We start from the raw sequence: 23,596 nt of genomic DNA, 5'->3' as shown, positions 1-23,596 counted from the left end.
TGGATGACACCTGGGTGAAAATCAAATCTCAGGACATAACACAATTCACTGATCACATAAACTCGGTGGACCAACACAACAAGTTTACAGAACTGGCAAACTTGATGTGAACTTGAGTCTAAAGACTGTGAGATTTCCATGAGTAATGGGGATATTTAAAAGTTGATGTGTACTGTAAACCTACGCATACGGATCGATATTTAAGGTTTGACTCTCATCAACCACTGGAACACAAACTGGGTGACATCAGGACGCTACAACACATGACGAACACCATCCCCACAGGTACAGCAGCCAGGGAAGCAGAAAAACATCACATCAAGAAGGCCTTAAGCAAATTTAAAGGATGCTCTCGGCATCCTTTAAATTTAGTGATCCCTTATGTGTCAGAACAGTTGAGATGCATTTTTTCTCAACACCCCCCCTCTGTCGCTTTTAAATCCCGAAACACACTGCCTCAAAATTGGTCCACCCCAAGAATCCGGTCCCCCGGCACAGAGTAACGCTGTTAAGATCCAGGAGGATTGCCACGATTTTTACATCGGGGAAATCAAAAAACCTCTGGCTAAGCGGATGGCACTACACAGAAGAGCTACGTCGTCAGGCCAGGACTCTGCAGTCTATTCACACCTACGGGCCAGTGCCAACTTTTTCAATGAAGAGAATGCTCACATCCTGGACAGGAAGGAACGCTGGTTTGAACGGGTAGTCAAGGATTCCATTTATGTGAAAAGGGAAAGAGCTAGATCAAGAAAGGGGCCTAAGGGTACATCTTTCATGATTGCAGCCATTTCCCAACTCTCTGTGAATGGTACATTGATCAATGGTCATTGATCAATGGTCATGACAATTTACATATTAATGATCAAGAAACTGACCTTACAGCCATTGTTCATCAGTGGCATAACATTTCCCTAGCTATGATGTATCTAAATAAAATGTGAAGCTGGTCACGGAAGATAAGTAGTAACATATCCGCATTTACAATGTTAAGTTAGTGTTTTTATTCTATAATCAATAAAACTTTATCAGCCAATAAATGTACTATTAAATGTATCACTACAACATTAAGGCCCTTTAACAGCTGCTCCTTTAAAATTATATGACAATGTGGACAGTGTATTTGTAATTTCATAATATGTCTTTGTCTTGTAATTAGGTGCGGGTTTATGCCATATTGAGAAAAAGTAGAGTACCGGATGAAAATATTACATGTAGCTAATAGCTAATGCAGGCTAATACTGTTTGGTTTTACAGTTTTATGCTGTGTTTACTGTCAGTACAACATAATACACATTTCTGGCAATAGTTAGAAGGTTGGCATGCCCCAGAGTGGAGCACCCAGAGGTGAAAAGGAAATGCATTTATCGCAGGATCATAGACTGCCATCTGTAGGACTCCAGACAGAAGTTCAAATGAGGCAAAGTTGTTCAGAACAGATTGTTCACTTCCTTTTTCATTTGATCACGTTTCACAACATTTTCACAATATTCTGCAGTTATCTATATTTCTCCTTCACTGACTTACTTAAAGGAGTGAAATTACTCAGCCTGTCATGCCAGAACATTATGGCTGAAATTATGAATATATAATTGCGCTTGAGTACCCCAGTTTATTAGAGTGTCATTCTTAATCGACCTTTCTCACTGCAGATATTTTAATGCGTCGTGGCAGGTGTAGGCAAAGGTGTAAATAATGAGCTAGAATCTAGCTAATTATTAATCATTATACATGATTGTTAATATCATTACTCATACTGTCCTGTCCCGTTTTTTGTTTTTTTTTTAATTACTGTGCACTCCTTCAATTTGAACTCACACTATAAACCTGGCCACTTCCTATTGCAGCTTTTAATGAAGCAACCTCGTACATACAGTGCTTATTCTCTGTGTGGTCAAGCTAGGCTGAGACACAAGAGGCCGCTCTTGAAGCGAAAAGGGCGAAAGCCAGCGCAGTGGTTTTCCCGTTTGACAGCAGGGGCTTGTTTTACAGCACAAAACAACAAGGATGAAGACTCACAAGCGGCGATGCAGCGACACAGATAACATTAGGGAAGTGTAGCTGAAGTACCGCCATCTCGATCATCCGGCAAGCGAAGCGACGTAAACACCAGGCAACTTGAATGTCGACGGAGCTGCAGAGCCGCATCTGTGTGCCTTAGTTGAAGTGCTCCTGGATTTGTTGTTGTTAGCAGCCAATGCTAACTATAGAAGTTGCGAGCTAGCTGGCCTAGCAAGCTAATAGTCAAAGCGAGTTAAAGACAGTTTAGCCACATATGTCTGAGTTTTAACCAACCCGGAAGACTTAACGCGGGGTTTGCTTAGCTGATGGAGCCAGCTAACCTTGTATTCAGTTGTTTAAGAACTGTAGCTTTGGTTGATTATCAGTCATAGTAGTTGCCTAGCTCGTCAGTTAGCCACCACTTTCCGTGGAAGAATGAGTAGAAAACACCGTCATTTTAAAGGAGCCGAAGTCAGCTGCTGTGTGAAATACGTTTTATTTGGATTCAACATTGTATTCTGGGTAAGTAAACACAATGTTGTTACTCATTCCTTTTGTTTTTATTAGAAATTTCACGTAACTAGTGATAACTTGAAGTGCACATTCGTGTAAACGTCGGGAACGTTAGCACCGTTGCAGTTGGCCAATGGAAGTTGATCGCTGAGCTCCATCTAGTATATATTTTTTTGTTTGTTTTTTCCTGAGTCACTTGATTTTAATGAAAGTCACGTTTTTTCCCCATCCATCTATGCGGTGTTGTTGATGTTTAAGTGTGTTGTCATGCACAGAAGTAGATTGTTGTAAATGAGGAGGAAATTATTTGTTTAATGTAGGACAGTGTTCATGCCCTAAAATGTCAGCTACACACTCCATTTATTTAGGATTTAGATTTTTTTTTTTTTTTTTTTGCGTGCCTCTGCTTATTACTTGTAAACTTTACAGTTTTCCATTTAGAAACTTTTGGCCATCAGAGACAGATTACTTATAAATGTAACTTCTCAATTTAAATGTAAAGTTTAGTAAAGAAAAATAAAGGAGCAATTTTCTTTCATAATAGTTTCTGCTCCTAGTTGAGCTGAGCAATAGCATAATTCTCACCAGAACTGATGGGGCAGTGGCAAGTGGTTGCACGTCTACTTTACAATACCCCTCCCTCCATCTTTATCCCGTCTCTGAAAAGTTTCTCTGTTCAGTCTTGCCCACACCTCCCTCCTCACTCATCTGCATCGCCTCTGTGGGCTGGTATAATATAATGTCTGTGGGTGAAGGAATGGCGTGTCTGTCTGCCCCAGGAGGTCTTCCCACACACAGTTTAAAGGAAAAGGCCATACAGTCTGAATACCACCCAACCCTCCCCTTTCCATGCTTTCTTTCACTCTATACTATAGCACCCAGACTGTGCGGGACAGCATTGTTTGTCTTCGCTCACACACCCACAAATGCACAAAGAGTAATGGTGAGAACAAAGGCTGGGAGGGGGGCTTGTAAGTCTGTGTTTTCTCCCATCATACGGTTGCTCTATCAGACTCACAAGGAACACGGACTTCATGTATATCTGCCTTTTCTGGCATTGCTCAAACTTTCCTTATCGCTTCCTCATTCCGCAACACTTTTCCTTCAAAAACAAATATGAGTGCACCATACCTGCCACATATTTCCATGAACATGATATTTGTAGATACAGAGGCTACTATTATCGACATAAATACAGAGTTTATTGTAGTTTCATCTGAATGAGCAATCAACAAGGAAATATTGAGTCATGGGCTTTCAGCATTGTATCTGACTCATTGTGTTCTTTTGCAGTGTTTGACAGTTAGGCCAAGCTAACAGTCATGTGTCTGAATTCTCTGTAAAACAGTGGAACAAGTTCCAGCTCGCTGGCTGTTTCCGTTAATAATCACTAGAAGATGTTCTACTCTTGTCTGTGTGCTGCAGAACTGGATTTGACAGACAAGCCAGTGCATTGCTGAAATAGAAAGAGATGGGGTTTATACTCCACAAATCAACCCATTTGTCTTTCCTCTAGTGATCTTGTCAGGCTTGAAAGGGCTGCCTAAATTGAGACAAAATGCTTGTAAGGCCATAAATATTGTGAACAAAATGGAACAATACTTGCTTTTGGTGTGAGGTTTCGCAGTACCCAGGCTTGCTGTTGACAGCCAGGCATTCTCACCCAAGAACAACACACCTTCTCTCATCCTTAGAATAGACACATTCCCCACATCCAATTAATTAATCACGTTTTCTGCCTGAGCTGCTGAAATGTTTGGGAGCTCTGCACGCTGTAATTAAGAGCTTGTTAAGCTGTAACCAAGTTGCTGAGTTGGTTGAATGCAAGGGAGAGTGTTATTAGCCAGCTACAGCTCTGTCTTTTCACATTTGGCACCAAAAGGCAAGCTGCATGATTACAGCTCTGGAGCATACCTGTAAACAACCAGGTGTGACGCTATTCGGAGACATGCTCTGTGACTTAGTCATGGATAAACTTGTCTAGTTATTGCAATGTTGATTGCATTACTGATAGCATTTAAGGAGAGCAAGACTTTTTATTGCCTTACCTTTGGCACAGAGGACAGTCAGATTTTCTCAGTATTTATGAAATGAAGGAATAAATGTTGATAAGCTACCTTATTTTCAGCATTTCTCATATCAGGCCGTTTCAGTGACTCTACCTTAAAATGGCGACATGGCAGCTGATCAGTTATATGATATATTATGCCACTTCTGCCTTTATCTCTTATTGATCATTTTGAATTGATATGTAGCCTTAATCACTGAACACAATATGTAAATAAATTTGTCAGACAGCTTTGCAATTACATTAGTGTCCGTTGTGCGTGGGAAGAAAACTTCTTTTTACAGCGAACAAAACCCCTAAACAAGCACCGAGTGCGCAACAACGTAATGGGAAATTCACAGAGAAACTCGCGGATTCTTCAACTGACCGCAGCACACCTGCACCAGCGTAAACCTCCGCCTACTCTACTCCTGCTTTACAGGTGAAAATAGAGCAAAAGGACCGCTGAGTCTTTGACTTTATTTATTTTCTGCTGTGTTTTACTTGCATCTATTTGAAAGACTGAGTGTAAACACAAAAAATATTTTATTTTATGTGCTGGAATGTGCAGAAAATAGGTTTAAATGTTAAACTAATTTATTCCAGTCAGAGAATGTTGCATATAATTAAATTTCTGCTTGATGCATAAAGTTAAAAGATTAAAACTGATAAAACAAGTTAAAAAAAAGATAATTTTCCATTTGATTACATTTTGTATGATGGATTATGTAGAAAAAGTAGAATTGGGCTGAAAGATCTATCGCTTTATCACCTCTTCAGGTTGTAAATCGTGTTTTTAAAAAGTAACTAAGTAATTAATTACTTTTGAAAATGAATAATCAGTAAAGTAACGGGATTACTTTTTTGGGGAAGTAATCAGTAATTAGTTACTGATTACTTCCCCAAGTAACTTGACCAACACTGTTCTTAACACTACTCAACAGGACCGTCAGAATAAAAATGAAAAAAATAAAAATGTTATGTAATACGAAATAAAAGTGCCAGCAGTATTTAAACAAAAGACGTGCTAATAGAAAACTAAAAATGGCTTCTGCCCACAAACTCAAATAAATATTTAAAAGAAATCAAAAAGATTTTCTTTTCCAGTCCAAAATAATAAGTTTGCAAAGTTTACAGATGATTCAGTTTATGACTTCATGATTGCAGTGGATGTGCTCTGGAATGAGGCTTGCTCTTGTCTTTGAGATGCTGATAACTAGACATCCTCTCTGTCATGACTTCAGCCATTTGAGAGGTGCAAGAGCCCCCTTTTAAAACCAACTCATCTATACGCCTGTGCTTAATACTAGTAAAACAGAACAAAACAAAATTAGAAAAGACAGTTACCAATCACTGTAGTTGTATATCAAAGTTTCTCAGACAGTGTAGTGTTCAATGCAAATGAAACTTTATAACCCAAAGAATAACTACCTAATGTAAGGTGGAAGAGGTTTAGTAGAATAAATGCTAATATTAGAGTGAGGAAAAAATAAAAGACTAGGAGACAGTGTAGCTACTCCTGTTTAATGGGTTACTATCACATTTCACTCATTAGCTAACAAAACTGAAATGGTGTTTCTTTAGCAAGTATCATCCTGAGGAGTTTCTGAGAGGTCATCTAACATAAACATTATTAACATAAACTTAACTCTCTAAAATTGACCCGTTCAGAGTTGACATCACAGCTCGGGGTACGTTCGTGAAAGGAAAGCGCCGCTTTGCATAGTCTACATTTAGGTTTGTTTTCTGTGAAATGCTATCATATTTTTTTTAAATGTCTGTTTCCATTTTCTGCCGTCCTCCTGTTTTGTCGTTTGTGCTACATTTCCTATTTTCTACTTCTACCAACACATGGTGTCAGAGTGCGCTTAGTGATATTTCTTCCTTTTTTCTATTCATTCATTCTGTCTCAGAATCTGGTGTTGAATCTTTAATGTTTATTTTCTTTGGACGTTCGAATTAAGTTTTGATGTAAAGAATTAAACTGCAAAAATAGTATATATATTTTGTAGCCATGTGATGCAAAATGAAAGTATTAGTATTAGTAGTAAAGATATATGTTGTGGAATGTAAGGAGCTTAACAATTTGCTCACCCTGTTGACATTGCTGCTGAGATTGAGAATCACGGTGTCACACTATCCCCCTCATTAAATATTCATTTTTTTAGGGAGTCATGGAAAGGGGATTCACACTATATCCTGTGTGTGTATGTGTGCATGCGTGTGCAGGAGTGGGGAGCTTGATTTGTCTGACAGTTAGTAGAGGTTAATGGGATCAGCTGGCTTAGGGAGGCATCTTTTCAAGTGTTGATAATCTCTTAGTCCACATGGAGAGAAAACCCTCGCTCTGGGAAGGACATATTTTACAAGCAGCACTTGACACCGAAGGAACCTTGATTTGAATAATAATGCAAATAAAGAGACATCTAGATTCAGACTTTATTTAATTAGTTTCTGGTAAAATACATAGGTTTGACAGAATGATCAAATTAATCAAAAGCAAAAGAAATGCATTATCCATGCGGGTGAGATTTAAATGAACAGATCCTGAGTGTTTTAATAACATATTGTTAAAAAACCAAAGGTGGTGACTCGTACATTGTTGTGTTGTACAAAGAGATTAGTGCTGTAACGATTTATTGAGTATTTCAAATAATTCGATTGTAAAAGAAAAGTTTTCGACAGAAATTCTTTGCGTCGGCGTTTCATTTAGCACACGGCTCTGTAACACACTACTGTCACCATGGACAGACAGACGCAAGGGTTTAACCCACATTTGCGACTAAAAACAGACTTTAAACAAAAACACTGATAACACAACAACAGCAGATGGTGAGCTCAGGTTGAGTGAAAGAAAACATGTTTCTACCGTCCAGAACTGCAGCGCTGTTCCTGTCCTCTCTGTTAAAACCTTTACTGGGGAAAAGGTAGCAGGTTTCCTTCATCAAAGCACCTGATCAACAAAGTCCCAAAGCCAGCTGTCTTGCTTAAGGAGTTTCTTAATAAGGTGAAGGACGTTTTGCCACAGAGAGTGGTATTTAGAGATTTGTCTCACATATCTAATTCTATTGCCACAAGCTCACCTGAATTTGATTCAGGTTGTGAGAAAAGTTAGTCAAAATAAGGATGTTACGCAAGCACTATACAAAGACAGTTTGTTCTTTTTGTGTTGTGTATTCTTTCAGTAAGTTCAGTCTAAAATGTACTGGTCTTTAAAGGGAAGTTTGATTTACAGATAAGGTTCCAAAAAGCACAGAGCACAAACACATACTGCCAGTTATCACGGTAAATATTTCCCAATACTGTTTAGTTGATCTGTCCTGTCAAATCTCCGCAATAGATTAAAAAACAAACAAAACAACACATTCAGTAGAAATTAGAAATTTCAGGAATCCATCCCGTCTGAAACTTACATTAACTTTATAAAGTATAAAATAACAGTTCACAGACACCCCCCCCCCCCCCCCCCCCCCCAAGAATAAATTAGTACCAGGCATAGATGTCTCTTTAACACTGTCTTCAGTGCCACTTCAAGCTGTGGCAGGAGGAAATACAACCTGATGTGGGAAACAATGATTTATTTCTTGAACGGAAATAAAAATAATAATGAAATTGGTTCTCAAACCAAACACCATCCAGACATCACAAAATACTTTTGTGGTGTCTGCATGGTGTTCCTGCATCTTTTGGGATCTTACAAAGCTTCAAACGACGCGTCGACTATTAAATTAGTCGTCGACGATTTTAATAGTCGACGTAATCGTGGCAGCCCTAATACACACACATACACAGTCGTAGCCAGACGTTTTGGTAGTGGAACAGATTTTGCATCATGTATTTGCCACATCAGTTTTTTTTTTCTTTCACATTTCAGTGATGTAATGAATTAAAAAACATGTCAAATAAATAAATCAAAATATGGTCAGAGAAGTTGACTGATGGAATAAGGTCTCAGCAAGGCTTTGTATGTCACTAAACATTTAAAATAGTCTTCAACGGAATTTTAAAATCCAGTTGAAGACAATGCAGCGAAGCAAGAATAAGGATGAATGTGATCACCTGTTAGTTTTTCTTAAATGCCTAGCTTCTACTGCCTAGACGAGCAGAAGCTAGGCTGGTTGCAGAGGACTGCAAGAACGAGTGGGGTGCGTTTAACCTCCTAAAACCCGAGCTCTTCCATGGCATGCATTTTTAATATCTCTTTGATGAATGTAAAAACAAAGAATTGACAGATTTTATTTTATTTTTTTTTACCTGATTTTTGTTTCTGACAAGTATAAGATCCACATATAAGGACATTCGTTTTAAATTTTGATAGAACAGTGGCAGTAGAATGTCCTCGTAAGTGGATATCAGGCCCTTGTAGAGAAAAATTTAGTGTTTTTAGGTCTAGACAACCCAAAATGTGATGTCCACGTATGTGAACGCCAGGTCCTAGGAGGTTAAAAATGACTTGCAGAATCTAGATGGGAGATGTTTTGATTATGTACTAAAGGCTTCCTTGGTATCGACTGATGGGGTTGGTTTGTTAGATTTCTTAGGTGAAATCAAAAAGACTGGATGAGCTTAAAGATGCAAGATTGAAAATTTTAATACTATGCTCACCAAAATAATACCAGGATGCTTGGCAAGTTATTTGATATTATCCAGTGAGGAGGCAGAGTGACATCCCTAGTGAAATAACAACAAACACTTCGATTGAAAGGGGCGAAAAATGTTGGTGTCTGTATCGGGTTTTGGACATTTAGTTATTTTAAAAGCCTGTGTGGTGTACCTCTCTGTGTGTAGATAAATGTTTGTGGTGTGTAACTCTGGGTACTGGTACTGTTACCAAATGCAGCCTAAAAGTGATATGGAGTTCTCTTGTAAACAAGTAATGTTTTTCACTGTTACTCAGAATGTGTTGTGGTTTCCAAGGTCTGATGAGCCAACTAAATGCATTTCCGTGAAAATATCTGGTTTTGTGTGTTTACTGGCATGAACTCTTCCTGATTAAGCGGAATATTGCGAAAGCAGTAGCTGGACTGAGCATGTCCCGCTTGACCCTCTCAGATAAAAATGTTTCCATTAGCAGAACTGGAAAAATGCCACAGCTTACCATTCAGCTTGTTTCTTACTGCATAATTGAATTACAATGATTTTGGTGTGGTTTAAAGCTGCGTGCCAAAGATTAGGTAAATTTTCTGACTCCTAACTTTATTTAGATTTCTAAAAACATGGCGATGGGTTCATTGAAAATTGGCAAAAACAGTATGGTTTTTTTGGGGGTTTTTTTCTTTTCCTTTTCCTGCCCTGGCTTTTGAGGCTGACTACAAGTTCACTATTCTGTTGGGAGGACAGGCAAACAAGCTACTACTGATGAGATTCCTGGATAGATTGTGTACTGCTCTTTTTGTTTTGGTGCACAACTGTGGTAAAGCGGTGTAGTGTAGGGACCTACAGGAACCATTATCATATCCAAGAAAAGGTTATTTTTTTTAAAATAAACTCCTGAACCATGGAAAAGAACTGGAAAACAGAGCACTTATGAGCAAGGCTTCTTCTGGGTGTAGTCACTAGAGGTGGAAACTGAGAGCAGGCTCCAAAATGTCCAGTCTATTGAATTGCTTTGCCTCCAAGCTTTTCAGTTTCTTTCATCAGTGCGTCAAAGCGTGCTAAGGTTGCACTTTGCAAAACAATGATGTGAAACTGATTGGAATTTTTGCACACCTGAGTCATATGCTTGCCTTTTTCTGCTCTGGTCCTATATGCTGTTCAGACTCGGATAATAAAACTGTTGTATTGATGCTAAAATGTCTTCTTTTTTGCCTAAAAATATTGATCAGCATTGAAGTAGAGAAGCAAAATGAATGAAAGCTTCCATAGATTCCATTTTAGGGTTGAAGCCAAGCTTGACAAAGCTGCTTAAGTAGTTCAGTGCCCCAAATTGGTTATTAACATTCAAATATAGAAAAATGAAAGCAGCCTTGTACAAATGTCCTTATTTTGAATAAGTGAACTAGTAGTTATCCATGTTGTCTGGCGACTCTGATGCATTGTGTTGCTGTGCATTTCATGCCGCAAGACGCAAGTGGTTTCCTTTGTCACGGTTTTCAGCTTCTTTAATCTGCATGAAAAACTTGAAGTCAAAGGCTAAGTGCTGTAATACTCCCACTCTGTCAGTCTAATCTCTTCTGATGTCTGCCTGCATACACTGACTCTTCCTGCTTGTCACTTTCCAGTTGAATCTACCACACCCTTCGCTACAGACGCTTATATAACTACCAGGTCAAGGCAGCCCCCCCAATCCAACTGCTGACTGCTGTTGTTGTTTGCAAGACTGTCACGTTGATCTTGTTAGGTGTGTGCTAATGGGCTGCCATTAGTTTACCTGCTTCTCGCGATTTAATCAGCTTCCCAACAAATGATTTAACACAATTTCAATGAAGCTATTATATTTCAGGCATTACCATTAGAGTTTGCCCCCAGCTCTCTCCATCGACATCCTAAAACTCTTATGAATGCCATTTTGTAGCAGCTAAGCAGCTGATTAGACAGTAACATTTCTACGTGTAAACACCAGAAACCGGTGATTTTTCTCATCCTGTTGCTATTCTGTTGTTTTTGTGTCATTTTTACATCTTTAGACACCGTGGGCTAGTAACACAGCCACTTGGCTTTCAGTCAAGTTGAAGCAGTGAGCCTTAAACTCGTCCTAATATTGACTAATATTGGACGGATTTTCTTTAACCCTTACAGCAGCTCAGTGTAATATCTCTGTGATTTAATCTTTGAAGAATTCACTTTATTTAAAAGCTCCTAAAATCAGTTTTTCTTTTATTGGTCTCTTTCCTATGTGATTCTCTCTGTTTTTTTAAGTGCACTGATAATTAAAAATGAGAGATCCCTTTGTTCTTATGTGAATATTGTTAGAAAGGATGCAGTGGATGACAAAAGATGAACTAGATTTTTAATTACCACAGTAAAACTCAAGCAGTTCTGCTGTTTACATATGTTGCCAGGGGGACACCAGTGTAATCCACACCACTCCCAAACCATTCCCGGTCTTGCTACAATAACAACCGTATCATCTGTAATAAACTGCTTCAGTTTGTATCAGTTGCCTCCCGTCTCACTGCCGCATCTCTGTGCTTTGTTTTACAGTTACTAGGAGCTGCATTCTTGGGTATAGGCTTGTGGGCATGGGCGGAGAAGGTATGTATAAACACATGCACACAAACACGCTGGCTACGGGTTACCACATAGCTAAAATTCTTCCAGATATCCTAGCTGTAATAAGCTGGAAGTATAATTCATCGGATGGAGTTTGGATGTAAACAGAGCTTTTGAGAAGAGTGGCGTGGAAAATAGAAGCTCTATTCCTGTAACACTTTGTAGCACTTAAAGGCATATAACCTCATAATGTTCCTGGTAAACACGTCTCAGGATATGAATTATGCTCACTGCTGCAGCTCCAGTGTGATGTGTAACTAAGTTTTGTTGAACCAATATCGAGCTAATGGTTAAATTGTTTTTCCGGTGATTGGAGCTTTAAATGGCTGTGGCTGCAAATAAGGAGCCATAGGGTCCAAATGACACACTCATTTGACTTACAGCTACCAGGATTTGAATGCCTTGTGCTTCGTCTCGTATGAAAGCCTGTTGCACGATAAATTGGATCGTATATTTGCGCAGGAACTGGTTCGCTGTTTATTGTCAACGCTGGACAGGCTACAAAGATCAGGTGTTGCCATTAACCTCTCATGTGCAGTGAGTCATGGCTACGTTCAAAACTTCTTTCAGAGGAGTTACCAGTCAATTTGTTCATTAATTAGCAAGAAATCGCAGCACAAGCGTGGAACCATGTACTGATTAGTAACGTCTGGTCATGAACTCTGTGCAAATCGGCCTGCGCTGGAGTACCTTTGTGGAGCAGCGTGAATAATTTAAAGGGATTAGGGTGAATGATGAATAGTGGTTGCTGGAAAGTCGTAATGGTGAGTTTGGGTCTCAGTGACTAAGATGATTAGTTTCAAGCCTGCTGTGCACAGCCAGACTACATTATTGTTTCAGGGCCTCCTGCTAAAATTTAAATGCGTGCAGTTTATTCTGCAGCAGTGCCATAAAAACATGAGCATCCAGCATTGCCTTCATCCTACAGTTTTGTCCTTGCTCAATGCAGAGGGAGATTAACTCAGTACGAGAGCTGTCTCGACTTTAGCTGCAAGTGTTGGGCATGTTCACTACAATATATGACAAGCAAACAGGATGTCAGACTGAGAGTGGATACACATAGTGGTTTCCTTTTTCAAAATAACTGAAAAATATAGCAGGGATCAGGGTTGTACAAAAATATGTTAATAAAACAAGCTTGAACTCGTTTTTATGGAGCTTTTGCAAAGTACCTTCTTTAGTGTGCTATCCAGAAACAATAACGACGCCCACTGTTACTGCGGAAGAAATACTAATTTCATTTCCTGCTGGATTTGTGTGATGTTTGCTCACTTCCAAAGAAATAAACTGTCTCTATTTTTCATTTTAATAATAATAATAATAATGGATTGCATTTATATAGCGCTTTTCGGGACCCCTCAAAGCGCTTTACAATACCACTATTCGTTCACTCTCACATTCATACACTGGTGAAGGCAAGCTACAGTTGTAGCCACAGCAGCCCTGGGGCAGACTGACAGAGGCGAGGCTGCCGTATCGCGCCATCGGCCCCTCTGGCCAACACCAGTAGGCGGTAGGTGAAGTGTCTTGCCCAAGGACACAACTACCGAGACTGGGCTTGAACCGGCAACCTTCCGATTACAAGACGAACACCCAACTCTTGAGCCACGATCGATTTTAATAAAGACAGCCAGAATATAAACCAAAAATGTAGGGGAAAAAATCCACATTTACAGTTATAAATTGATTTGCAAGGCTTTGAGTGAGATAGGTATTTGATCTCCAAGCAAAACATGACATAGTACTTGGTGGAGAAACTTCAGTTGGCAAGCACAGTGGTAAGATTTTTCTCATTGCACTGAGCCCCAGACTGAGGGTGATTTATGTTCATTTTCTATTTCTTTCATTTCGGAATAATCGCACCAACAGTTGTTACATTCTCACCAAGTTTCTTGGTGATGGTGTCGTAGCCCATTCCAGCCTTGTGCAGGTCTACACTTTGTCCCTGACAGACTTTGACAGCTCTTTGGTCTCGCCCTTGGTGGTGGAGAGGCTGGACAGGTGTGCTTTGTACGCTTTTTACGCTTAATAGGCTGAGATCAGGACTATCCTTGACTGATTGATTGATTGGCTCTGTGCCAACACACACTCGTGGGAGCCAGAATTCTGGCTGGTTTGCAGAGGATGAAATACTTGTTTCACTCAATGACATGAATAATTTCATATGTAATGCAAACTTTATGTAATGTGTTTTTTCTCGAATTTTGGATAATATTCTATCTACCTCCATTAAAATGAAACTATCATAAAGATTAGACACTAATCATTTAATTGAAAATTTTGGAAAATTCAGCCTAAGATCAAATTTATTGCATCAAAGTTGCAATATACAATATAGTTAAGAATTGGGAATGATTACATGTGAAGTCTGTCTTGTTGTAAATAATTCTAAGAACGCAGAGGCTGACAAAATAAGATGGTGGTCACACTGTGGCTTTCAGAGAGGAGAGTGGAAGGGCAAATGTCTCTGTATTTTCAGGAGGCTTTGAAGTTTGCCTCTTGTGAGAAGTTACTTGTTTTATAATTTTGTCACAAAAATGCCATAGAGTGAGTGCATGTTGCATTTAAACTGATAACAAAACCTCAGCGAGGTTCTTTATTTTATTTTGAAAACATCACATTGATATATAAGAATGTAATGGAATAACAGTATTTCAGTTTATTAAATTTCCCTGCTACAAGTCTGCATCTGTGAACGGGGCCCAGCAGGCTGTGACATTAGTTAAATCTCACTTTTTCTCTTTGACATCACAGGCTCTTCTCAAGGTTAACTGTGTTTTTGTAAAAGGAGAATTTTTACTGAGACCTTGTCATGGGGATGGTAAGGATTGATTTTGGAAATATTATGGTCTGAATTTTAACCACTCTTTTTGTCTTCCCCCTCAGGGCGTGCTGTCCAATCTGTCATCCATCACAGATTTAGGGGGCTTTGACCCTGTATGGCTCTTCATCGTCGTCGGAGGGGTCATGTTCATTCTGGGCTTTGCTGGATGTATCGGAGCGCTCAGAGAGAACACCTTACTGCTTAAATTTGTAAGCCACCTCTAGGCTTTATGTGCACAGACACTGTTTTAATTATTTCACACCCCTTAGATCTGCACTTCACACCAGGGCTGAAGGTATCTGTGTAGCAGGTGTCACTTTGACTCGTCTGAGCCAAATGCTATGAATGATGGTGTGGCACATCATACCTCATCAGTAAACCAAATCCTGTTTAATGATCAGAAAGGTATACTGATCCACTGAAGCCTATTTTTTTTTGTATGCGTATTAGGCAGTTCTTTCTTCAGCCACAACACCACCAGGATTTATTTGGGTTCAGCTTTATTGATAAAAACCTGTGACTGACAGAGACAAACTCGCCTTGTTGCTGCCTGCGATTCTGAGTAGCTATTAACTCCAGCAGATGTCCATTAGCAGCAGTAAATCAGGCATCAGCGTGAGGAGCTAATGCGGCTTTTGTGCATTTATCATCAGCATCTTCTCCTACATTTACTGTAAAGGGATTATTCAATAGGACCTGTGGGAGTGCAGTTTTTATTGCCACACTCTCACTTAGCAAATCAGGGCAGGCCCTACAAACTGACCTGCACAGGAACATTACATTAAAGTTGTTCTTACACTCATTTTTAAGCAGAAGCGGGGAAAGGCACAGGATTTTCTTTGGTGCTCCTTGTTCCCTGCTTGAAGTGACAGGTGTATTGTTTTCTGTTTGCATGTGTTTACTTGTACTTTTCAGTTTTCTGTGTTCCTGGGTTTGATCTTCTTCCTGGAGCTGACTGCAGGGATCCTTGCCTTCGTCTTTAAGGACTGGATCAAAGACCAGCTTAACTTTTTCATCAACAATAATGTCAAGGCATACCGCGATGACATCGACTTGCAGAATCTCATCGACTTTGCCCAGGAATATGTGAGTTCACCCCCACCGATGGTATCTCTTATCTTAAAATCGTTCATGTCTCTTTGCTGGAAGAAGTTACTCCCTTTCTTAGAAATGCGGCTGTACATGTGAGCTCAGAAAATGATGAGTCAGCCTCGTTATGGTAAGAATGAAGAGACTCTGCTGCTGCAAATGTGGAGTGGTTTTTCTGATTAATGTGATTGTATTTCGGTCAAATGGCTATCCAATTATGTGGAGGAAGCAGTTGAGATCATTTGCTCCTGTGTGTAAACGCTAGGTTCTGTCATGAGGCACCCTAAAGGCGATTAGATTGGCTTTTGTGTTCATACTTGAATCTCACTGTTTGTAGTCATTACCTGCCATAGTAAGCTAACAACCTAGGCTGACCTGAGCCAGCCTGTTAAGGGCTCAGATGGCAAGATCAAAGAAGGTACATCTGTGTGTTTACTAGAGTTAGCTGTTTAATCTCTGCTTGTTGTTGTTGTTTGTCCCAGTGGTCATGCTGTGGAGCGCACGGGCCTGACGACTGGAACATGAACATCTACTTCAACTGCACTGACAGGAATCCCAGTAGGGAGCGCTGTGGCGTTCCCTTTTCATGCTGCATCAAAGACCCTGCAGTGAGTCGCGTTTCAGCAGCACAAACAACTGTCCATAATCAGCTTTTTGTTTCGTGTAATACTCTGTAGCCATGCATCATGTGTGTCAACATAAGAAGTTTCTCTCATGCAAAGAGTCATTATTTCAAACCTTCTGACCTTAGGTAAAATTGTAACGGATGAATGTGGTCGAGGATCCCATTTTAATCTCCATTTGGTTTGGTTTTTTTGCAGGAGGATGTCATCAACACACAGTGTGGTTATGATGTTCGGCAGCAAATGGTTGGTATCTCTTCTATTTCTGTAGATCTCTTTAGACAAGGAAATCAAGGAAATCTGTAATTTAGAGTCCCAACAAATTGCAACACTTAACCAGTTCTCATACGATAGAGTCAGCTGCAAATGTGGAGTTCTGCAGGAAGAAAGAAATCTTGGTTAAAATGATGCAATGCTGCTGGAGAGAAATACTCCCGAGGGCGAATTGACTGACAGCCTGCAAACCCGTTTGACTGAAACGGTCTAAGTTGTCGAACGCAGAGTGACAGTTGGGTTCATTTGTATTGGACTTGATTGTCAGTCGATCAAAAAGTGAATTTGTGTTTGAAATGCAAAGGAAAACCAATTAAATGTGAGATTTTATGGCATTCTCTGCATTCTCTCTTTAAAACTACTATAGGTAAAACCAGATGGCTGGTGTTAGATATAGAGAACATAGTGGGTTAAGTAGCTTACACAGACTAGTCTGTATGCTTCTTGCCTTAATAACAGATTGTTCTTCTAACAGGGATAATTAGGCTCCAGTTATAGCCTCAAGAGCAGCCTTACTACACTCTGTAATTGGCGACTCAGTGGGTTATGCCAGTCCGTTCCCTTTTCCTCTGTGTGTGTGTGTGTGTGTGTGTGGGTGTGGTGGTTACAACTCACTGCACTGCAGTCAGAAAGATTGCTGTTGCTAGGCGAGCTGCAGTACAGTGAACCACCTGCCATTGAGTTGCTATGAATTCATTTTCTGTGCGCTAACGCCCTGGCCATTGACATTTTGCTGAAACTATCAGGGATGTGCAGAGAGTTCCTGTGCAGCACCTGAGCGGGGAGCAGGGTGGGAAAGAGGAAGAGCAGGAAGTATGGCAAGGACAGGAGCACAACAAAGGCAAAGGGCTGAAATAGCTTTAGAGGAAGTCCACAGCTATAACAACATTGCATTTCCTGCTATTTTTTTTGGCTGCAAAGTGGCTCTCTCTACCTCATTGGTCTAAAACTAGATTTCAAGTTCTGGGAGAGAACAAAAGATTTTCCTGGTTGACTTGTCTGAAGGATAACAAAGAATGAATTGTACAGCGGCACCGATTCTTATCCCCTTTTTAGTTTCGTTGCAGCGTTAATTAAACCTGTTTTTGTTTTTTTTGTAAAAATGTTCGTGTCTGAGTAAAGCACGTACATCATCAGCTGGATCCAAAAGCAGAAATGGCCATCTGTCAGGCAACAGGAAACAGCTTTTGTCTGTTCAGTCCACCAGTGTCCTTGGTGGAAAAGAATACACTGCATTGATAGTCAGCGTAATTGAGAACACTGACATGTTGCAATCTTAGGCTGTGACTCAGCTTATCGTGAGGTCTTCACGCCCTCATCAACTGTGATGGAGTCAGTGGGCAAAACACTATCTTGTGTTTGTGTCCAGCATTAGTCATAGGGCAGAGTACCAGTTTTTGTTTAAATAATGAGCAATGCCAGCTTCCTCTCAGAGAGCAGATCATTCAATATGCTGTAAATTAAACACGTTTTCTCGCTCAAAACTTTAATGCACTTGAATTATGCTCATGTTTGTGAAAAAGGAGTTGGACCGGCAGAAGTTTATCTATACGAAGGGCTGCGTGGGACAGTTTGAGAAGTGGCTTCAAGACAACCTGATTATTGTAGCCGGCGTCTTTGTTGGAATTGCACTTTTACAGGTAATGAGCTGTTGTTTGGAGATTTCTCACACTAAGAAACCTGCTGTATCGCAAATGAGGCCTTTAATTAAAACTAACAATAGTTCTAGTTTTTTGATTTTATGTCTTCGCTTCCATCTAGTGTTGAGAACATGTAACTGTAGTTTGGTTTTTTTGTTTGTTTGTTTTTTGCCTTAATCCGGTGACTTAAAATCCTGTGTGGCCTTTTTAAAAAATGTTTTTATTTTCTTCTAGATTTTTGGTATCTGCCTTGCTCAAAACCTCGTGAGTGACATCAGAGCTGTCAAAGCCAACTGGTGACAGGAGAATTGAAGTGGGGCGGCCCCAGCACCAAACTCGCATAGCACACCGTCCGGCTGAGGCGGACAGCCGGCAACTTTTGCCACTGAGCTAAGCAACACACACACACATGCTCTCACACACTGATATGTGTGTGAGTGACGCTCGAAAAAGAAAATATATTTCACAGACAAACCAAACAGTCAGAACTTTGTTTACCACTCAGCTGGGATTTTAACCCAAATATACAGAAGAGAGTCCTGCCTACTTTTTTTCCCCCTCTATTATTTTTTTTCTTTCGAGAAATTTATTTAAGGCACGCAGTTGCACAAGGACACCAGAAAACTCGGAGATCAGAAGCCATGGATAAAAGACAACAACAGCAAAAAAAAACAAAACAAAATGAGGAAAAACGTCTTTTTTCAAAAAAAAAGAAAAAAAACTCAAGCAACATGTTGTCACAGAGCCTTTGTCCTGCTCCGCAAGGGGGCTGAAGATCTTCCCTTAAAGTCAGCTCGCACCCACACCCACACTTCCTTCTCCTCCAGAGGACGATGACTGGCTGGCCGCATGGATTCGTCTGCGTGTCATTTTTCTCCTTTGTGACCTTTTTTATGACCACTAAAAAAACAAACAAAAGAGAGACTGAACTGAACACTGGTCGGTCATATCTGCAAATTTAAGTCACTTCAAGAGTTTTCTGTTCAAGTTCAAATGTAAAAAGTGCCATTAATTTCCAGTTTTGTGTCCTTCCTGTTCTGTACATGGAACTTGTGCACCTCGACCGCTCCCTTCCCTTATACCTCAGGGCCTGGCTAAAAATGTGTTTCCTTCCGCCAGTTAAAAGCATATCTTATTTTTCCATCCGTGTCTGTTGAATTTAGATCAACGCCAAAAGTTACCCCATTCGCCCTATGGTGATTGCATCATCTGTTTGAGTGTATTGTATGACATGAAATAGTAAGGATTGTAAGTGTGTGCTATACAGAGAAAGAGGGTTTAATGATAGAGGTTGTTGTTTATCTCCGAGCATCCCTCAAGCACATGGGATTGCTAGTTTGGGGCCTTTTTATCTTCTTTTTTCTTTTTACTTGACTTCTGTGTACCATATTTGTCTTATATTTTTGTCTTTGCAAAAGAACATATGTCTGTTGTTAAAGATGTTCTTTTAATTCTTCATTCATTTCCTGTCATTTATAGATAAATCTGTTCTCGGGTTCATTGTTAAGCTTTACAGGCACCTGTTTTACTTCCAGCTCATCAGTCAGCTGCAAATTAGCTTCGTATTGTGAATGTTAGCGGTCCTAATGGAGACCAAATAATATCATTAGCTAACTGCCAAGGTTTTGTCTGGCCACAATTCTGTTGTTATTAGGAATGCCAAACGATAACAAATGGCATTTCCACGGCCAAAATGTGAATTCATTGTCCCTCCATGTGGGAAGTGCCAGTTGAACCTAGAAATCAAATGACAATTAAACAATGTTACAGTAACGCTTTTATCTTTTAATTCAGTGTTGTCTTTTTTTTTTCCTTTTGGATTGTTTTTTTTTTTTTAAATAGAATAGCAAATACACGCCGTACCATTTTAATATTAGCGACAGTCTCAATATAACATGAATGCTGCTTTTAACTTTGACTAGATTATTGATGGTGTATTACAATAGTCGAGCTAACAATCTATCTCACGTGGCGGCATTTGTAGAAAACGGTCTGGCCGCTACGGTTTCCATCTGAGGAAATAGTCACATTGTTTTTCATGTTAAAGTTTACACATAATACGTCACCACCTTTTTAATTATTATGGGGTCCCCCCCCCCCATTTATTCAGTCATTCAGAACACTCTTGGAGTGAGTTCAGTTCTGCTATAACTGGCTTCACTCAGTAATTCTGTATATTATTCAAAGCATTTAACCACAACAGCTGTTTCTGGCTGTCACAATGTCATTCGGATACATTGCACAAGCTAGATTAGGAACGGATTTACTTGACTGCACACACAGGTCCATATATACACACTTTAGATATATACACACACACTCTCAAAAATGAGAAAACATGTTTGGAATTGCAATGCAGACTAGCTGAAAGATGAGTAGCATTAATATTCTGTGAACAGTGCAGGAAAACTTTCCCTGCTTCTCTCTCAGAGTCGGTCTGCAGAATACATATACATAGGAGTTCTTTCAGCGACGCCACCTTAAGATCGTCTGTCGTGTGCACATGTCACATGTTGCTTTTCACCCACGCCCCCTCCCTTTTGAAAAAAAAAAGAAAAAGAAAAAAGAAGAAAAATCAAAAATCTACCTGATCATAGTGCACCTGTTTCAGAGCCTCTACCATTCTGATGTATTTTTAAACATCGGGCTCTTTTGACAAAAGAGGAACACACGACAAAGTGGGAGTCATTTGAGTTTAGGCGCCGCGAATGCACAAGTAGAAATATCGCCAGCGGAGAACAATGCATCTGCACAAGAGCAACAGAGCCTTAATGACTTCTCCCCGGTTCAGGTAGATGCGTGTGTATAGGAGAGGCTCTTTTATATCAGCACTTTAGGTCTAATCAGTGAGTAACAGCTTCCAGTAATCTCCAAAAACAGATTTCATTTAGAATAAATATGGAGTCGTTTTACAGGATGTACTTGCAGTTAATTCTCACCTGGAGTTATATTTTCGTGACGTGCCGCGAAAGTTGTTTGTCATGCTTTGTGTGTGGGCTTCTTTGATTTCACTTACTGTTCAGTCTGTTAGATGAATCTGGATGAAGTGTGTGTGTGTGTGTGTGTGTGTGTGTGTGTGTGTGTGTGTGTGTGTGTGTTTTGTTGTTTTCTTTTTTCTCTTCCCTCCATACATCTGTGGGTTGAAACGAATGTGTGCCACTAATTAACAAATGAGAAAGTTTAACAAATCTGTGAAGCATTTTCATGTTTTTTTTGGGGGTTTTTTTCTCTCTTCTAAAAATCTTAATTGGAAAGTCTTTGCTCAGGGTCTTTAACACACCGTTCCCTCCAAAGACCAAAGAGAAATAACAGAAGAGTGCATTTGCATAGGATGAGATCCTGTGTTATGTTTGATGAAGTGAAGAGCTGCAGCCGTTTGAGTTATGCTGAGGATCTGGCTGAACGCAGGCGGAGGCCGTGAGTGTCAATTCTCCTGGACTACAGTTCTGCAGCTCTTAAATAAAAACCGCTCTGCAGCCAACATCATGCTTGAATGGATGTGCCAAGACAGTCACCTTGGTAATAAGGATAATGATGCCATAATAATTCGCAGTAGCCGCCTGGCAGGGTTTAAATATGCAGACTCCACAGAGGTGAACTTGCTCGAATATGTTTGTTTTTAACGGCTTTGGCTAATTCTGCTTTTGTATTCCTGTAATGCAGGGTAAAGCAGGAGGGAGAGAACGATGCTAATTACGCTTTGTCCTTTATCATAATGGCCTTGCATCAAGAAACACCTTCTTAATTTTCTCTGCTTCCCCCCCTGTGGGTGCTTAAATCATTCCCGAGAAGGAGCCTTATACATACCATGAATGTACAAGTCTGTTATCAGCGTGGACCTACTGCTCCACATTCAGTTTGAACTTCCCTTTATCCTGATGCAGTGCAATGCATAACATGAATCGAGATAAGGAATGTGAATCAAGAGTATGCGGAGATCTTTTCTTGAAGATTTCTACATTTTTAAATATGTTGTAGCGAGCATGAAAGCGGATGAGCATTCCTTTTCCTCAGTCTCCAGGTGTGTGTGTGTGTGTGTGTGTGTGTGTGTGTGCGTGTGTGTGTGCGTGTGTGTGTGCGTGCGTGCGTGCGTGCGTGCGTGGACCTACATTTATATGCAATCACAAAACCTTTTTAATTAGCAGATACAACCAGTTAACATCGTCCTGGTTTCTCTGTGTAGCTGATGATGTGGATCTTTTTCTTTAAATACACAAACTTGTCTGTTCAGGTTGGAATAAACCATTATCGATTATTCATTTGTACTGATTGAATTATCTGAATGAGCCTTTTAAAAATTGCTTTACAGGTATAATTCAGAGTGGCTGCCAAGTGCGTCGGATGACATGTCCTGCGAGCATGTTTAACAGAAATGAGCAGCACATCAGACATTTGTACGTCTTACCTCATCGTGTGCACGTGCTCATGTCACACAGAATGCAGCTTAACTGGCTCGTTTGCTAGCATATGAACAGCAATACCACACGTGTTAGTACCGACGTTCCCAAATCGAACACATTTGTGGTTTGAGCTGGTATGAAAACGCATTTGTGTTGATTTGGTGGGTTTTACAGAGATGACATTTATGAAGACAACTTGTTTGTCAGTCTGATATAAACCACCACAAAAATTTCTGAAGATCCTCTGTTTTCTTTGTTTGTTTGTTTTTTATGTTTAAAGCTTTGTGGATAACAGCAGAATAATACCACAATCGGCCGTATTTTTCCGATCTGCCTACTCCGAGGGGTAACCTCGTGAAGAAGTGTTGTAAATGAAAACTGTGGGACTTGGTCTTTTACACTGTATATTCTGTTAATACATGCCTCTTTCATATATTAAAGGATTATTGATAAAAGTGTTCTTTTTTTCCTTTGTGGTTTATGAAAATAATCATGAACGCTGGGCCTTATGTATTTATTTCTTTTGTCCGAAATCCTTATTCATCATTAATGACACATGAAAAAGGAATGAATGGCCAGTACATGAATACGTGGCCTTATGATGAAGCCTAAGTAGCAATAATAACATTTTTTTTCTTTCTTTCTTTTTTTTTTTTATGTAATAGGTCTTTCAGCAATCCTGACCCGTATTTGAGATTAAGTTATTTCTACTTGTACATGAAGTCTAATGTTACAGAATATTGTTTATGGGGAAGCAGGCCTACCTAAAGGGCAAAAGATGAATGCTAAACCTACTCATTTACTTACTCTGGGGGTGTTGTTAATGTCTCCTATGTTTACAAAGTCCTTTTAATTCATCATATTTGGATAAATTTAGCCAATAGAGGGAGACAAATAGTGATTCAGAGCTCAGATGCTGACACAGTGCTGCTGTGACCTCCTCTGCTAATCCTGAAAGTCAGAGAAAACGCCGT

At 39.8% G+C, this 23,596-nt stretch overlaps 1 protein-coding gene across 1 annotated transcript; it reads left to right on the top strand.

The window, feature by feature from the left end:
- Positions 1-1,807: 1,807 nt before the first annotated feature.
- tspan17 (tetraspanin 17) lies at positions 1,808-23,080 on the top strand. The gene is made up of 8 exons (XM_026189610.1): positions 1,808-2,523; positions 11,705-11,755; positions 14,660-14,806; positions 15,513-15,683; positions 16,169-16,294; positions 16,508-16,555; positions 18,106-18,222; positions 18,457-23,080. Exons 1-8 carry the CDS (start codon positions 2,437-2,439, stop codon positions 18,520-18,522), a joined length of 813 nt encoding a protein of 270 aa, XP_026045395.1. The 5' UTR covers positions 1,808-2,436; the 3' UTR covers positions 18,523-23,080.
- Positions 23,081-23,596: the final 516 nt, after the last annotated feature.

The sequence above is a fragment of the Astatotilapia calliptera genome, chromosome 2, assembly GCF_900246225.1.
Source record: "Astatotilapia calliptera chromosome 2, fAstCal1.2, whole genome shotgun sequence".
Classification (NCBI taxonomy): Eukaryota; Metazoa; Chordata; class Actinopteri; order Cichliformes; family Cichlidae; genus Astatotilapia; species Astatotilapia calliptera.
This window is presented reverse-complemented; position numbering and strand designations above follow the sequence as displayed.